This window comes from Lepisma saccharinum, chromosome 10 (assembly GCF_977018435.1).
Source record: "Lepisma saccharinum chromosome 10, izLepSacc3.1, whole genome shotgun sequence".
In the NCBI taxonomy this organism is placed as follows: Eukaryota; Metazoa; Arthropoda; class Insecta; order Zygentoma; family Lepismatidae; genus Lepisma; species Lepisma saccharinum.
Window position 1 is genome coordinate 52,697,381 of NC_139238.1, and position 16,941 is coordinate 52,714,321.

At 37.8% G+C, this 16,941-nt stretch overlaps 1 protein-coding gene across 1 annotated transcript in view; it reads left to right on the top strand.

The window, feature by feature from the left end:
• LOC145993909 (inter-alpha-trypsin inhibitor heavy chain H3-like) overlaps positions 1-16,941 on the top strand; it is a 212,628-nt gene that overhangs the window by 66,398 nt on the left and 129,289 nt on the right. Inside the window, exon 2 of the mRNA XM_083129821.1 lies at positions 14,953-15,119. Coding sequence (XP_082985947.1) covers positions 14,953-15,119 — 167 coding nt within the window. The remainder of the gene's footprint in view (positions 1-14,952; positions 15,120-16,941) is intronic.

Here is a 16,941-nt window from a genome sequence, read left to right on the forward strand (position 1 = left end):
ACCATTTTTCTACCATCAAATACAATTAAACATCTTCTGCACAACTTGAATATTGTATTGGATTTGTCTAGTTGTTTTCTGACTAAAGCTACAAGATTATGTATCATAGTGTAATGATATGTGCCATCCTCTTCAATTAAGAGCAGATCAATCGGAACAGCAGAATCATCATCAAATGTACTGATTCTGAGAGGTGCTATCAAGCAATTACCACGGCCAGTAGAACAAGTAAATACATTAATGGATAATTGTTTACAACTGATATCCCTGGCCTTTTTTTCAAATTTATCAATATTCTGAACAGACATTGGATATTCTAAGCCCTTCATTGCTTAATCAAAATTGTGTTCATGCTGTTTATAATAACTTATTCTCTCAGGATTCCTTAAAACTGGAAACAAAGCAGCTAAAATACACCACAAAAACCATTTCTAATCATTATTTTCTATGTTAACCACGGCTCTTTTGTTTTTAATATTGGCAGGTAATGGCAGATATGTAGATCCTTGTAATGGGCTGAATTCAGAAATATTAACATAGAACTTGTGTGGAGAACCGCATAGGCTCCATCCAGACTCTTTTGCTGCAAATTCAGAGTGTTTAATATTCAATTGATCTATCAAACTGCTTATTATTTTGTCTGAATTTGCATTTGAATATACCGGTACAGTTTCTGTTATGTGGGGCTGTGTAAATTTGGTGCTATTTGGTTTTTTATATTGTGTACACAATTTGAGGGACAGCTTATAAGAGCCATTTAGTGCATTTAGAATTGCCTGCACATCAGAATTTATACTGTTCAAAAAATTCTTAATATCACATTTTGGCTCTGATACAAACCGGTAATCCCTAAGTTGGCCATTAAAACTGCTATGGATAGGTGGTGCATAGCGTGGCTGCTTTGCCGGTCCAGCATTAACAGGTGTTTCATGCTTCCTTTTCAGACCAGATGTAGATGGTTGTGGGGGCAATGTTGATGACTGTGCAGAACAAGAGCCTACATGTCTATTGAAATATGCCTTGCTAAATATTTTATGGCATTTAGGGCATATTTTTGTGGGAGTTCTATATTTGCCTGGGTCACAATTTTTTTGGTGCCTAGCAAAATTGGGGCTGGATATATTTTTATTACACTGATTGCAATATTTTTGATTTGGCATTTTTTGTTGTTGGTTTATTATATAAGATTTCCTGGGGTTCAATTCAAAATTTTGTACTTAATATATATATATATATTTTGTTCAGCTGTGTGCTTTGTGTATATTTAATATGTTAATATTATTAATTTTTATTCTCGGTTTATTATACAAAATTTTTTGGGTTTTAAATCAAAACTCTATGCTTATTATGACAGGTTGTAAAGCTAATAGCCTACAAGTGGAAAAAGAGAATAAATATTGATCTACACTGACCTTCCGCAAATGCCTGCACAGACATGCATGTCCTAGAAAGGCAATGACCTAGCACTGTGTTATGTATTGATTTTTGTATAACAGGCTGGGACAGATATAAGCCTGACTCTAAATAAGAGTGGATTACAACAAACAAGCTGGATGCAACAAATATCAGATTTTTTATACAAAATATAAGCCCTTTTTGTTCAATATACCAGAAATATATTTAATATGAATAATAAGAAATATTATATATTAAACCAAACAGGCCTGTAAGTATGAGAAGCACTGTAACAACACATCTGTACTCCTCAGCCACTCTCACAATACTGGCCGATAGGTAATGCAAAATCTCTTTATATACCCTAAGCATGGATTAAAACATCTGAAACAACAAAGCAATCAGAATATAACACATCATCACATTATGTCATAATTAACCAATCAGAAAACAACACATGCATAATATTGGATAATAATTTGTTGCACAGCATGATGCAATAGAAATAAACCAGAAGTAAGCATGTGTGTGTGTGGGTGGGTGTGTGTGTGTGTATGTGTGTGTGTGTGGTGTGTGTTTTATGAGGATTTTGGCTTAATTTCAAGTGTATCCAAAACAATATCAAGAAGGGGCATATTTTTAACAAGCTTATGGACAACAATCTGGCTGATGCAACTTTTGTAAGTATGGGCAAATCAATCTGAGGGGGCTCATCATTTGTACACTGTAGTTTCGGGAAATTCCCGAGGGCTTTTTTACAAAAATCTTGGATTAGACAGTGTGCTACACTTGAGCAAAAAGCTCATATGCTCATCTTGAGCAAGGTTTAAGTGTAGCCAAATCTGCCCGAGGGGGGTTCATCATTTGTTGAGTTTATAATACCACAAATCATACTACTGACATTAAAGTTAATTTAGGCGAGAAGATTAGTTGGACCAGGTATCCGGGTACGGTGGGACTGTGGGAACTCATTGCCAAAAAGCAGCCGAAATATTACACCGACGAAGATTACCAGAGTTACAGGGAAATTCTGATCATGACGGATGCCATGTACCAGAACAACGATGCCTCGCAGAATAGGGTGAAATCGAGCAGCGGCGAGAAGTACAGGAATCTCATCAAACCGATATGGAACGAGGTGAAGAGTGGAAGCGGCGTCAGACGCTACAACACGTTACCCAAAGAATTCGTTTGGGTGGACGACGTGAGGAAGTTCGTGGACCGATTGTTAGTGATAGCCGGTGAAGAGAATGCAGGCAATCGTAATTTCTACAACGAGAAGGTTGGTATCGTGGACATGATCAACACGAAACTTTCCAACTTCATCGTGAACGACGACAAAGGCATAGGTTACCTGATCAAAATTATCAACACGCTGCCTCCGAGATTCTGGAACGTGGCCGAAGGAAAGGGACTCGTGAACGACATCATCAACAAGTTACCTTTCGAGATGCATTTACCTGGCTACCAGTACTGCGGACCGGGTACCAAACTCGAGAAAAGATTGGAGAGAGGAGACAAGGGTGTGAATTCGTTGGACGCGGCATGCAAAGATCACGACATCGCTTACAACACCACTCGCACCGATCTGGATGCACGTCACGAAGCAGACAAGAAATTGGAACATGCCGCTTTCGAAAGATTCGTCAGCAGAGACGCATCGTTGGGTGAAAGAGTTGCAGCATTGGGCACCACCATCGCCATGAGCACGAAACAAAAATTTGAGTGGGGTATATAAATAACATACAGTAAAAAAAAATGATAACAACATGTCTCGTATAACCGATTTGCCGCACGAACTGCTATGTAAAATATTCAAACACGCAGTAAACGGAGATTGTGAGGATATAGGGAAACTTTTGATCATAGCAAAAACGACGCCGGAATTTCATATCCCTTGTGAAATGGCTGTCAAGGATCATCTTCGGGAGATCAGTGGCATGATGTGCGGTGATCTCGACACTTTTCTTTCGGTTGCAGGGGAAAAATTAAACGAGAGAATGGACGAACTGCACGAGGCGAGGCAGGGGAGAAGACGATACACGGATGATTGGCGCAAGTCTAAACAGGAGACCGAAGAAATCATCAAGCACATCATCGCGTTTTCCGAAGCACGAACTTTCTTCCTCTGTTAAAAAAAATAATAATATATATACGTGTCAAAACTTGATATGTAAATAACACACATCGTGAAAAAAAAATAATCTTCGGTATATATAAATAACACACATTGTGAAAAAAAAATTAAATTTCTATAACACCCTGAAATTTCTCTCTTCGATATGACTGAAAAAAAATGAGTGATCTCCAAGCATTAAAACAAATGCTAAATTTGTCTGTCGAGTATGTAAAAATTCAGGAATTGGAAGTCGGCAAACCTTACACGATAACTTCCCGTTCAATCGTTTCTACCCAGTATGGTCCCAAGGTACGTCTGTTGCTCAACGGACAATACAGTCTATTTTTACCAGATCGATACGCTAACATGTTATCCGATGAGAAGCTAGCTATTTTAATCGAGAACAAAACTCAAATCGTGTACAAGGGGACAAAGGAACTTCTTGGTAAGAAAACAAAGCACGTAATAGAATTTCTGTAACGGGCTGCGCGGAGTATATATAAAATAACATACTTTGAAAAAAAATTACACGAGAGAGGGAAACAAACAAAAAAATCTCAGAACATATATATAAATAACATACTGTAAAAAAACCATGAAGCCCAAAGGTGTCGTGTACCAGATACCATATTCGAATCTGAAAACGCTGGGTGCCCTCGATGGGTTACTCACCAAGAAACAACGCGAGAAGAAACGTTCTTGCTTGATGAAAGGACACGGAATGAAATTGCTTCTCAGCACTCCACAATTGAAAAGGTTGCAGCGTTCGCGGAAACAGCAAAAGATCGGAGGTTTCATATTCAGCATCCCGGACATCCTGGCAGCATTGGGGGCCGTTGGAAGTTTGGCTGGGGGTAGCGCCGCCATCGCGAAAACCGTCATCGACTCGAAGAAGAACGAGGCGGAATTGGAAGAACAGAAACGTCAAAACCTGGCCATGGAGAAGAAGGGGAAGGGGGTCATGAGGAAGTTTAAAAAAAGGAAACAGCACTCACCAACCGAGACATTGAATCTCTGATCAAACCATTACAAATCAAACACTTCAGAGGCGTTTTCATGTCCGACTCGTTACCTTCAACCGTTAAAAGAAGAGAATGCGGAGTAGTCAACTTGGACAGTCAAGAAAATCCAGGCACGCATTGGATATGTTACCACAAAAATGATAAAGCATTCGTTTTCGATTCTTTCGGAGGTGTTCCACCTACAAATTTAGTTCATTATCTGAAAACGAACAATCCTATATACTACAACGACGAACGCATTCAAAATTTCGGAGACGTGAACTGCGGTCATCTCTGCCTCTCCATGCTCGCGTTTCTCTCTAAAATAAATAAGCCTACGATCGAAGATTTCCAGAAAGCATTGTGGAACCTTAAACAGCATCACGATGGGCGTGTTCCATCTCACGAGCGAATCTTCGATCTTGAAACTCACGCTGCACGACGACATCGTCTATCCTAAATCCGTAGCTCTGCGTGCATTCTACAGCATGTACCTCATACCTAACGTCACGCAGCACAACAACAAAATTAGCGTCGGAAGCGAACATATCGTCGTCACGCCAGGTCAATACAATCTTTCTACTTTGCAAGCTCAATTACCCAAAGGCACGTACCTTTCTCAAAATTCGATCACGCACAGAGTGGAAATCGTGTCCGCGACGGAGACCGTGGACCTGGGCACCATAGGAGAACTTTTAGGTTTCGAGAACAACACAAAACTCGAAGCTGGCATCAAGCACGTAGCAACCAATATTCCTAAATTTCTAGCCATCCAAACTTTGAACGTTCACTGTAACGTGGCGGAAGGCATGATCACGAAATCCTCGGACGGTTTGTTAGGAAGTCACAAGCAGACGGGAATCATAGCCACGTTCAAACCCAGTTCCGAGTTCATGGAACCGATCATCTACACACCCTCTTCGCCGATCTATTTTCCAGTATGTCGCAACCGCATAGACAACATAGAGTTGGTGGTGACGAACGAGAAGGGCGAGGTGGTGGATTTTGCAGGTGCCACTACGACGGCCGTCTTGGAGATCAACGTATAATAAATAACACACATACTGAAAAAAATGGAGCAAATCGAAAGTTACGAATTGCAATCTTTCCCTCCCAACCGTCGCACGTTCGCCAATCTCAACGAAGCGAACCGGGAGATCGAATACGACGTGGACGTAGGCGACGGGTTCGTTCATCCTCACAGAGCGGACCTCTACCTTCAATTCGACGTGGTGAAGAAAGAAAGCGGAGACGTGTTCCCCGCAGCAGCAAATTTGATACTCGTGGACAACTTCGTGCCTCACCTGTTCTCGCAGGTGGAGGTGAGGAAACACGGTACCGTCATCGACAGAATAGATTATCCAGGCATCACGTCGACGGCAGTGGGAACATTGAAATTATCCAAAACGGACGCAGCATACTATCAGGCGGGAGGATTCGAAGCGGGGACCAAAATATCGACGAGAAGTCACACGGTGCTCTTTCCCATGCGTCTGCTTCCGGGATTCTTCTCGGACTACAAGGAGATCATGTGGAAGGGAGGACTGAGGATCACGTTTCGAAGAGCGGCCAACGACAACGACGCACTGATGCGATACAGCAACTTGAACGCGGACGGTGTCACGCCGCTGCCCAACACTGCCCGAAGCAGCCAAGTGCGTCATCCGGAGCATGGAGTTGAGAATGCCGGTGGTGGAATACGAAACGAACTACGCCCTCAAGTACAAAGCGGAGATCTTGAAGAGTCCACAGGTGCCCATTCACTTTCACGGTTACCAGTGCGTGCAGAAGTTAGCGTCGGGAAGTCACATGGAATTCGACGTGACGACGCAGTTCAACAACATACAGTTCGACATGCCAGATTTCGTCATTGTGCTCTTTCAGACCGGACGCGATAAGAATCAGGAAAAAGATTCCAGCAAATTCGACGACTGCAAGATCAAGAACGTTTATCTCAAGAACGGAAGGAACGAAGTGTTCCCGCGCGAAAATTACAACCTCGACATGACCAAAGATGATTATCTAAAACTTTACGAAGCGTTCTCTGCTTACAAGCGCGTGACCGAGGGAAGCGTGGACATGTACTACACGCGCAGCGAATTCAAAGCACGCAGGCCGATGTTCGTCATCAATACCACAATAAGGAAGCAGGTGGTGGTCAACGATCGCACCAACATCAAGATCGTCTGCGAGTTCCACGACGCGCTGCCCGCCGATACTCTATGCAGCGTCATCCTGGTCGCCGAGAAGTCCTTCATCCATGACGTGAAGAACGAGAGGGTCACGGAGCAGTTTTAAATATTTGCCTTCGTCGAGCAAGAATGGCTTTTCTACAACCCCCTCATTACAAAAAAAATTTTAATCTAAAGAAAAAGCCCAAAGCACTCCAATAGGGTTGCAGAGTGTGTTTTAGATCAAAAACTAACTTGACAAAATCGAATTTCTTAAAAAAAAAAATTGAGGGGGGGCTTGTACTCTTCCAAGCTCTCCTATTGTTCAGTGAACATGCCCTTCACACAGCACAGTCGATTTCAAATACCGCTACAATACCTTTTTTTTTTACATCATGAGGAGAAAAACATCGTAGCAGAGAGGCCTAAAAACATCGTAAGAGAGAGGGTGGTCCCGTTAGGTCGTAGCATTGGGGGATCACACACACACATTGTAGAAGATCACACATGAGTTTTTAAAAAACACATCGTGGCAGATTACGCTGAGAGCAAGGTCGTAGTAGATTACACTGAGGGACCTTACCGTAAGAGGAGACAGCAGACTTATTGGTAAGTCATTTCAAAAGTAGGTCAAAAGGCGAGGTAGCATAAGAGCAAAATTTGCATGAGGTAAGAAATAGCTTAAAAAGTGATGCCAGAGCTTTTTCTGTCCACTTTTCTCTCATTGTAGGTTAGTTTAGTCCGTAAAACGTCGTAAAATAAAAAAGTAGGTCAAAGGGCGTGTCCAGAACGTTGGGTTCATACTATTCTCTAAGTAGGTCAAAGCACGTAGAGGCTCTCGTGTAGTTTAGCATAAAAAAAATGAATAGGTTAAGTTATATCACGTAAGATCGTGATATACCTACCAAGTGTGAGTGGGAAAAAAAGTGGTGCATTGAAAATTGTACTAAAACATCGCTAAACGCTAAAACATCGACAAAAAATTGTCAAAATATGTCAAAAACTGATATTCAATTTATAAAAAAAGATGATACCTACAAAGTGTTACTTTGAAACAACAAGTTTACACTACTTATAATATAATATTTTCTCTCACAATATAGTTTTTAAGATATTATTTTCTTCGTCGGGTTCCTCAAAAGTGTTGACAAGGCGTATGGGACATTATATCCTGCTTCTTTTAGGTCTCTAAAGAAATAATCACGCGTAGTTGCATTAAGATGATATTCAAATATAATATGATCAGATGTTCCTTCTGTTGTACCACACTGACAGATTGGGTATTGAACAATCTTCCTAGTGTACAGGTCATTAGGGGCTAGGGTGTAATTTAGCCGACATCTAAGAAGACTTGTTAAAGAGTTTCTTGAAAGGATAATGTCTTGATACCAAGGTTCTTTAGGTATAAGTGGTTGAATTGAATAATATTTTTTCCCATTAGTCTTCCCTGTAATTGTCCATTGTTTCTGCCAACTTTTCAACAATTCTGTTTTAGCATACGACTCTAGCGATTTTGCAGAAAATTTGATCCGAAGCGATCGGTGACTTGATTCTTCAGCTGCGTACTTGGCTAATGCGTCTGCTATGTGGTTCCCTTCTATGGATGTATGCCCAGGAGTCCAGACAAAAGAAATACTGTATCCTGAGTTTGTTAGTTTGTGATACAAAATTTTTATGTTAACAATGTACCAGTCTACATAGTAATCAGCTGTTATCGATCCCAGGGAGTGTAAGACTGACGCTGAATCAGTGGTGATCACTACCCTCTTGAGGTTTTTCTCGCGTATATACAACAATGCTTGACGAATAGCAAACGCTTCCGCCGTGAATATTGAAAATTCTGCTGGTAATGGGTAGATTTTGTATTCCATTAGATTATTGGAATATATTGCAGCTCCAGTGTTACCAGTTGCGAACTTTGATGCGTCTGTATATACTATGTAAAAATCTTCATGCACTACAGAGTGTACATATTCCGTGAATATGTTATTCACCATACTCGGCATTGACGTTTGTGTATCTTTATCTGGATATGGAGGAAAGTGAACCGGAAGTATTGTTGCTAATTTAAAATAGTCTGTCGTAAAGCACGGAGACGTTGAAAATCTAATAACTTTCGGTATGAAATCCTTAATCGACTTGTATGCTGTGAATAAAATTGGAATATTTAATTTATATTTAGCTGTACGGTTTGATGACATTAAGGCTTGTAAAAGTGATAATTTTGGTATTATCGGACTGGATATGGAAGACATCTTTTCATTAAGAATTTTCTCGCAAGATATTGTGCCCGTAGATGAAATTGTGGTTCTCCTACTTCAACAAACGTAGCCTGTTTCGGTGTTCCTTTCCATAGACCAAAGATTCTACATAAACTATGATATTGTATGGAAGATATTTTCCCAAATGCCCAATTTAGATTATTGTTAATCAAGAAAGCCATATTCTAATCTTGAGTTTAGAATTTGCTTGTGAACAATGTGAAGTAGTCTAGGATCTGCTCCCCACTTTTTCTTGACTGTGAGACTATAATGTTAAACGCCTTAACCCCTCAAGCCGGTTCGACGTACTCGTGTACGGACCCTCATATTGCTTCTAGAGGCGGTTCGACGTACACGTATACGTCCCCTGTAGTAGTGACGAAATGATGCATAATCTGCCATCTCTTGTTTACCCACATGAATGAAAACGCATGTAACTCAAGAGTAGACTGCAATGTGCTGACATCTGTTTATTTTCCTTCCAATTACATGAAATTATGTGCGATTGCATCACTTTATTAAAAAAAAAACAGCTGAGAAATGGCGTCGCACGAGCCGGTAAAGGGCATCGAAACGGACGAAATTTTTAGTGACAGTGAAGGTTCAATTTATTCATTTCTATCTACAAATGAAAGTGAAGTAAACTATTCAAAAACTATGCAGAACAGGAAGTAGATAGTGTCAGTGATAGTGAAGGCGAATTAAATGGCATTACATCCTCACCTGTTACGTCATCGAATGTAACTTGGAAGTGGAAGGAAGTTGACGACTCCTTCAAAGCAAATAGACTTGCGTTTTGTGGATTGTGGGGTCCCCAAAAAGGAGTCAATAATGTTCTTGATGCCTTTTTTTTGTTCTTTGACAAAGAAGTTGTATAACTCATTGTCAGAGAAACTAACTTATGTGCCGACACTTATATTCAACAAAGCACATTGAAACCACATTCACGAATGCGTAAATGGCAACCAGTTACCGTGGAGAAATATATCTTGTTCTGGGAATATTTGTGCTTACGGGTATAGATCAAAAAAAAATATTGGTGTTCAGATTGTGAAGTAGGACTGTGTTTCGAAGCATGTTTTAAACTGTACCACACAACGTTGGACTAAACTAACAAGAACACAAGACAGAAGTAGTACTTTGTAAGCGCAACATGTAAATTCTTATTTTTATTATTATTTTTGTTACTGTAGTATAAATGTCATTATTTATACATTTTTATGTAGTGTGAAGTTTCGTTTACAAGTCCTGAAAATTTCATTGTAATTGAACAATTGGTTTTTAAGATATGTTCAATTTTGTGACATTATGCGAAAATCGCTGTTTCGCTGATTTAAAATTACCGCCTCTCGCAGCGGCTGATGGGTATTTAACTCCCGGCTTGAAGGGTTAAGCGCCTTTTCTTCTATGTGTTCTACTTGGGCTTTCCATTTCAATTTATCATCCAACATAATACCAAGAAATTTGTGTGTCCTACTTTGTTTTATGTGTGATCCATTAATGTCTAACACAACTGAAGTTCGTAATCTTTTTCTAAGGAACACAATTACAGATGATTTTTCTACGTTAATGTTTATGCCATTGTTACCACACCATGTGCATAATTCTTTTAAAGCCAGTTGTGTTTTCTCTATACCATCAGATAGATTCTTGCTACTTTTGTATATAACAATATCATCTGCATATTGCAATAATCTCGCATACTTCAATACTTGTTTACCAAGATCATAAGTATACAAATTAAATAATGTTGGACTTAACACCGCACCTTGCGGAAGTCCTTGACTAGTTGTGCGAGCATTCGAAAGTTGATGACCGTAACGAACATAAATTTTTCTCTGTAGTAAAAATCCAACTATACTTTTAATAATTGCTTAGCAAGATTGAGATTTTTTTAGTTTTTTAACAAGCAAATCTATAAGTACTGCTTCATATGCACTAGAAAGATCCAGAAAAACAACTATACAAAATTCGTGACTAACAATTGACAACCATATGTCTAAAATAAGTGTAGTCAAAACATCTATTGTCCCCATTCCTCTTCTGAATCCCATTTGATATTTTGGTAATATATTGTTATATTCAATCCACCAAGTAATTCTATTAAGTATAAGATGTTCATAATTTTTTGATAAGCATGACGCTAGTGCTATTGGACGATAATTTTTAGAACATCCAGGTGTTTTTCCTGGTTTAAGGGTTGGAATTATAACAATTTCCTTCCATTGAAGGGGAACTTGTCCACTATTCCATATCACGTTATGAAGTCCTAATAATTTATCTATCCCCAGTTGCGGTAAGTTTTGTATACATTCATATGATATGCCATCCATTCCTGGTGACGACGAAGGTTTCCTTTCACTTATAACTCTTCTTAATTCTGCACTGGTATATGGACATTCCAATGTTGATGGTGTGAATTCATTCATTGAATTTAATAAGGCATTAAAATCACAGTCGCTGGAATCTGGTGTTAGGGTTTGATGAAATTCTGTTATCCATTTACTGCTTATGTCGCCTCCATGATATCTACTAATATTATTGGCATTAGACATTCTGTTACTAACTTTCCATTTTGTGGTTAAGGATGATTCATTTGTTAATGAGGAACAAAACTTTTTCCAAAACTCTGCCTTAATTTGCCTTAAGTACCTTTGTGATTTGGCTGCTGTTTCTTTGTACTTCAAGAAATGGTTCATTGTTGGGTTTTCTTTATATTTGATGAATGCATTTTGTCTAGCGTTTATCAATTCCTGGCATTTTGTCGTCCACCACGGAGCAATCTTTCTTTTCGAGTCACGTTGACGAGGAATTGTAGATCTGTTCAAATTCTCTTTAATTAGTGATGTATAGTTTTCATAATCTTTGCCTAAATTTTGTTGTTGGTAATTTTCAGTAGAGAGATTGATTTGTCTTGAAAATTCGTTCCAGTTAATATTTTTAGAATAGTGTGGATGTGTTGGTCTTTCCGTAAGATTACTAGATATAAGTGTTGTATCTATATTTGAATCAAATTATATCAAAATTGGAAGATGATTACTATTATATGGATTTTGCAGAACTCTCCAGTTAATATCGGCAACTATATTCTCTGTCACGAGTGTTATGTCAGGGGCACTAGGATTTTTATTTGGTCTCGAGATATATATGTGGGAGTTCCATCGTTTAGTATTGTTACATTTGACTCTTGAATGTATCTGCACAGAGATTTTCCTGACATATCTGAACCATAACAACCCCACAATGGATGATGTGCGTTAATATCCCCCTCCGATTATAATAGAAGTATTTGCCGGAAGTTGTTGGAAGAGATTACACCAGAACGAATACGGTAATTTATACGAAGGTGGATTATATAGTGCAACAAATGTAGTACTATCTATTGTTACTCCAACTATTTGAATATTATCAGGCATATTCCTTAAATGTATTACTTCAAACCTATAATTATTTTTAATCCCTATGGCCACTCCACCATATCCGTCCTCTCTGTCGTGTCTTATCCAGTGGTATCCATAGGCTTTAATTTTTGATTCGGGTTTCAACCACGTTTCTTGAATTAATATAATGTCTGCTGGGTAAAAGTAAATAATGTTTTCTTGACTGTTTATATTTGGAATTATGCTTCTAATATTCCATTGTATAATTCTCTTTATCCTGCCTGGCATTCTGAGTGATGAATTAGATAATTTATTATACTTGATGCTACAACAGACCAATCCTGTTTCACGTTATGTGATGACGAGGTATTAGCGAAGTTGCATATTCCTGCTAGATACTTAGAAAAATTTGTTAAAAAAGGTTCAGTCATTGATGATCCACAATCTGAACTCGCTTGCATTTTCTGCGATAGTGGAAGTAATTTGTCTTTTTGATCTAAAGCCGAGTTAATTGAACCACTCTGCTGCTTTTCTTTCCAATGTGGTTTTGTTTTGTCAATTGTCGCTGGTTTCTGTCTTTCTTCTTGTTCTCGATTTTGAGATGTTTCTGATGATTTTGGACGTTTTCCCTGAGATAACTTTGTTGTTTCCTGGTTACGATCCACTTGTTGAGCGTAATTAAAAGCTCTTTTGTTAGGAAGTTGGTGATGAAGCGTTTGGTATTGGATTTCTTGTTTATAAGTATTTGCATTAATATTATATTGGGTCTGTGTTGTTTCCTTGCATGTTGATGCGTAGGACATGTTGTATATTCTGTTCTCACTCGGTATTACTGATGCAATAGTTAAAGTAGCTTTTGGGTATTTTTTCACAGCTTCATGATAAGATAGGCCCTCAAGCGCCATAGTCTTGTCTATATCCTTTTGTCGCTGTTTTTCTGAAAAGTTTTTGTCTGTTGCCCAGTGTTCTTGTGAACAGTGAATGCATATGACATTATTATTACAGCTTGAGAATTCATGATTTTGCCCACAACGTTTACACTTCAATTTACTCTTACAGTTAGATTTGAAATGCCCATAATAGTAGCAGTTTGTGCATTGCTTTACCATGGGAATGTAATGCTCTACATCAGTCTTTGAATAATATAAAGTTACATATGCTGGTAAGGCTTGGGCATCAAATGTCAATATTATTGATCTCGTTGGCTCAGCAATTCGACTTCCATTTTCGTCAATTTTGTATTTCATTATTCGTCTCACTTTGAGTACGTTGAAAACATTAGGTTTTATGTTATCTAATAACTCATCATCTGTAAATGAGGTATCTATTCCTTTAATTACACCCATTCTCCTCACTTTATGTGCTGGTACATAAGCAAACCAGTTATTGTTTATTAGGACTGGATGAGAGAGAAAGTTGTTAGCATTTTTCGCAGATTTGAATTCCAATTTCGCCAGATTTTTCCCCATGGTCTCGATTGTTGTCTTTAGACCTTCTATTTTGGTTTCATGAAGTTTTTTTTCCTAATTTTAGTATATGTAGCTGTCCAATATTTCTTCTATTTGTTCCATTAATTTCATTTGCACTTCTTACAAAAACATCATAAGGCCCCAATTGGGTATTTTTGTATGTAATTGTTTCATGATCTTTAGATATTTTAACTTGATGTGTATTTACTGTATCCTGAGACAGGTTTTTCTGAGAGACATCACTTTTGTCTTGACTAGCTACGCTAGCAGGAACCCAAACTTCCATACATTCCGAAGTGTCTGTGTCACTTACTTGGGTAATCATTTTGTTTAATGGCGTCGAGCCATATTAAACACTTATATCATATTAATCACTTTATCTTCACTTAATCTATCAATTCACTTCGTTCACTCAATTATTATATTACCTTTTAAACACTCAGTTTATAGGAATACACTCCTAACTTAAATCACAAAGCACAAGAAACACTAGTAGATTCTCTATCCACACCTTTACCAATCTCTAAAATACAGTTCTTTTCCGCTTCAAGCCTTAAGAATAGTGTCCGATCAAAGAAGTAAATGATCTTAATAAATTGGCGTTCCTATAGGTGAATACTTATAATTGATTTTACATAAAAGTAACTCTCGTAGAGGGGTACCTGTCACCTGTATGTAATGAAGGGAACACTTCAAAAAACACGGAACCATTATCAAGAATTTTAATTTAAGATCACTCACTTCGTCTTGCGATACAGGCTGTACCGGCTAACAGGTCGTATTTTGCGGATTGTTATTGTGGTAAAAAGTTTCAGGAATATATTTTCTATCTGAGGCATAACAATTGCAAAATTTATAAGAAGTATTTTAAAAATGATAACATTATCATATTTTTTATCTTTTTGCATTTCAATGTTACTGGTCATAAAATGTTTGTGGTAATATAATACAGGAAGAGTTGAATTGGGTAATTTTCTCCTTCCTGTTAAAATATATTTTGTTATTAATAAAAATATCCTGGGTGTTCAATGTCCACTACCCTGTTATCATAATATTACAATTCATATATTTATAATTGAATTATTACATTCTTGAACATGCATTACGTTAAAATCATTTTCGACTACTACAGAAATATTCTTAATTTTTCTTTCAGGAATATTTCAGGCCTAAGGTAATCAGCTGGATGGTGACTTCAAACATTCGTTTTCGATATGCACAAACCATTGTAAGCAGCTTATTCGAAAATCCTGCTAACGTTTCCAAGGAAGCAACGTTCAACCTTTATCTTCCCCAAAATGCATTCGTTACTAGTTTCATCATGTAAGTGAAAATTTCGTGAATTTTTATTAAGCTATCCCTATTTAAAAGGAAAGAAATATTAAAGTTTAGTAGATTTAAAACTTGTACTTTCTATTTACTTTTAATATACAAAAACAGGATTTGAATCAAAAAATGTTATGTTTTTGTGCAATAGATTAAAGAATTCCTGTAAAGCATACAGTTTTTGAATTAAATTAATACAAGATATTCTTGCTTGTGGATGGAAAATTGAAAGGTATCCCATGATTGGGTTTTACCACAAAACAGAATCAAGTGCAAAATCGTTCATAGAAGATCAGTTAAATGAGTTCATTACACATTAATTTGCTCCATGTTTTCGACAATTGTAAAGTTAGTGATTGTAATATAATACCACAAATTCATGTATGGTAATATCATGAGAAATAATTACTTTCACTGCAGTGAGTCCATGCGTCAGAGCCTCAAAAGTCTACAAAATGTAGTCAACGGTGTTGATCGTGAAAGGTACCCACTGTACTACATGTGGGCAGCTATAAAAATTACCATTAAACCACAAATGTAATGATGTGTTCGTTTGATTACGTTGTATTGTGTTCATCTGGAAGATACGTAATTTGTGATTAATTGTTTATGTGTGTGTGTGCGTACGTACAAATATGTACTTACAAGCTTCTGACTGATTATATAATTACATCTATACACTGTCTCAATTATCTCTGGAGCAAGGCCGCGCATAGCGACAGAGAAGGAAGTGGGGTTAATCGAATAGTGCCAGAGCGATGCAGTACACGCTGCTGGAAAGGCTGGTAACTTCAGTCGCTTTCCCCCTTCCATGCAATCCCGTTCCTCTCACGTGTTCATTGGTGGAGTTGTCACTACTTGCACAGATTGTTTACGTTTGCTCACTCCCGAGACAGGCGGGACAGGCTATAAACATGGCTTAATCAATGTTAGGGTTCGTGAGAGTCATATCAGTAAAGTCATTTCTCGAATATCTCAGAAATATTTCACTCGCAAAACGACGAAGGGGACTTCTATTCGCGCCTTAAATTGCCAACGCAGATCAGCTGGTCTCTGTGTGCTGACAAGGCAAAAAACGAAACGGGCAGTAATCCCAACTTAAACCGTACAGACCTACATGATATTGCATTTGTTTTAGAATTAGAATTAGAAATGATTAATTCATGGGCGAAGTTCTGCCTGTGGCTGATCTACCACTTAACCCGCAAAATCTAATAAAACAAAACAAACAGAAATACAATTACTACCATAACATAAATATTCCATTACATTTATCGCTTCTAAATATTTAATTAATTAATACTATATAAAGATAGACAATTTTACTCATTCACACACATCAAAGTAATTATGAAATATAATGAATGAATTATAATTATGAATTCAATAATTGACACTCTAAAAAAAGGTAAAAAAGGTAAAGTGTTCCCCTGTGCATAGCACCACGCCATGAAGGCCACTCTAAAAAGATAACACAATTTTACTCATTCACACACATCAAAGTAATTACGAATTATAATGAATGAATTATTAGTGATCATTATGAATTCAGTAATTAATTCTCTAAAAAGATAAAGACAATTTTACTCATTCACACACATCAAAATGTTCTTCTTGGGTTCAAATCTGCTCATTTTCTTGTTTTGATTTCAACGTAAGCATGCTGAATCTAGTCATGTGTACTGAGGCTCTGTCCCAGCTCATCTAGAAGTACTTTTGTTTATGTCCTTTTAAAGCTGTTGTATGTCGCACACGAGGTAGCATCTGTTGGCTGGGCATTCCAACAATATCGTATCAATCCCTAAGATTATATGTTTAT